Genomic DNA, 1,017 nt, shown 5'->3' on the forward strand with positions numbered 1-1,017 from the left:
ACCCGCCCTGCGCCATCCTGGGGCTTGACAGGGGCCTCCACATGGAGGACGCTCTCCTCCGACCCCAGTCCCTGACGGACTCCCCCACCCACCTAAGGTAACTACGGCCTTCGGGACCAGCACATGGCTTTCACATGGGTGAAGAGGAACATTGCAGCCTTCGGGGGGGACCCAGACAACTACACCATCTTTGGGCAATCAGCTGGAGGTGTCAGCGTCTCTCTGCAGGTCTGGGGACCTGAGAAGGCGGGTCTTCCTCCCAGGGTGTTGGGGGAGATAATGGGGGCTGTGGGGAACAGCATGAAGCTGACAGTCTTGAAGTTTCTGGCTGAGCCTGGGTGTGGGCAGGAGAGGCAAGACCGTGATGACAGGATCTCTGTGTGTCGCAGGTCCTCTCTCCCTACAACAAGGGCCTCATCCGGCGAGCCATCAGCCAGAGCGGCTCGGCAGTGGCCTCCTGGGCCATCCAGAGGAACCCTCTCCGCTGGGCTAAGCAGGTAAAGGGGATCTGCAGTGGGGAATGGGGGAGGGTTACCTCCTGTCCATGGCCCGTCCCGGTCCCCAAGGCCGTCTGGCCTGCAGTGGCCTCACCTGCCTGTCTCCCCCAAACCCCCAGATCGCCAAGAATGTGGGCTGCCCACTGGACGATACCGCCAGGATGGCCAAGTGTCTGAAGGCCACCGAACCCCGGGCCCTGACACTGGCCCATAAGGACAACCCATTCGGCAAGGCATGTGAGTGGGGGCTACACATGGGGAGCCGGCCATGCTTCCCAAGAAGTGAGGAAGTGCCGGGTCTGCGGCCTGGTTCATCACCGGCTCACTGGCACCTGTAGGCAGCGACATGCCACCATGGCCCTGATGCCTGTGTGGCCCAACCTGGTATGCTGAGGGCGACATCCCGCCATCTTATCCTCCCTGGGTCCTGACCCCTTTGGGAAGCAGGTGCACATTTGGGCGCACCCCCAACCATGCCGCGTACAGTCATTTGTACCCAGTTGTAGAGACCAGACCAAGC

The 1,017-nt window shown here is 62.0% G+C and overlaps 1 protein-coding gene across 1 annotated transcript; it reads left to right on the forward strand.

Moving 5' to 3' along the window:
- Window positions 1-115: 115 nt before the first annotated feature.
- On the forward strand, window positions 116-840 carry LOC102767139 (bile salt-activated lipase-like). The gene is made up of 3 exons (XM_015560703.1): window positions 116-228; window positions 390-497; window positions 617-840. Exons 1-3 carry the CDS (start codon window positions 124-126, stop codon window positions 833-835), a joined length of 432 nt encoding a protein of 143 aa, XP_015416189.1. The 5' UTR covers window positions 116-123; the 3' UTR covers window positions 836-840.
- The last annotated feature ends 177 nt before the right edge of the window (window positions 841-1,017 follow it).

The sequence above is a fragment of the Myotis davidii genome, unplaced genomic scaffold, assembly GCF_000327345.1.
Source record: "Myotis davidii unplaced genomic scaffold, ASM32734v1 scaffold5511, whole genome shotgun sequence".
NCBI classification, from domain to species: Eukaryota; Metazoa; Chordata; class Mammalia; order Chiroptera; family Vespertilionidae; genus Myotis; species Myotis davidii.

Coding starts and splice junctions, on each gene's coding strand:
- LOC102767139 (XM_015560703.1), top strand. CDS start 124: ATGGCTTTCACATGGGTGAAGAGGAACATTGCAGCCTTCGGGGGGGAC. Junction 229..389: donor GTGTCAGCGTCTCTCTGCAG/GTCTGGGGACCT, acceptor TGTGTGTCGCAG/GTCCTCTCTCCCTACAACAA. Junction 498..616: donor CTCTCCGCTGGGCTAAGCAG/GTAAAGGGGATC, acceptor CCAAACCCCCAG/ATCGCCAAGAATGTGGGCTG.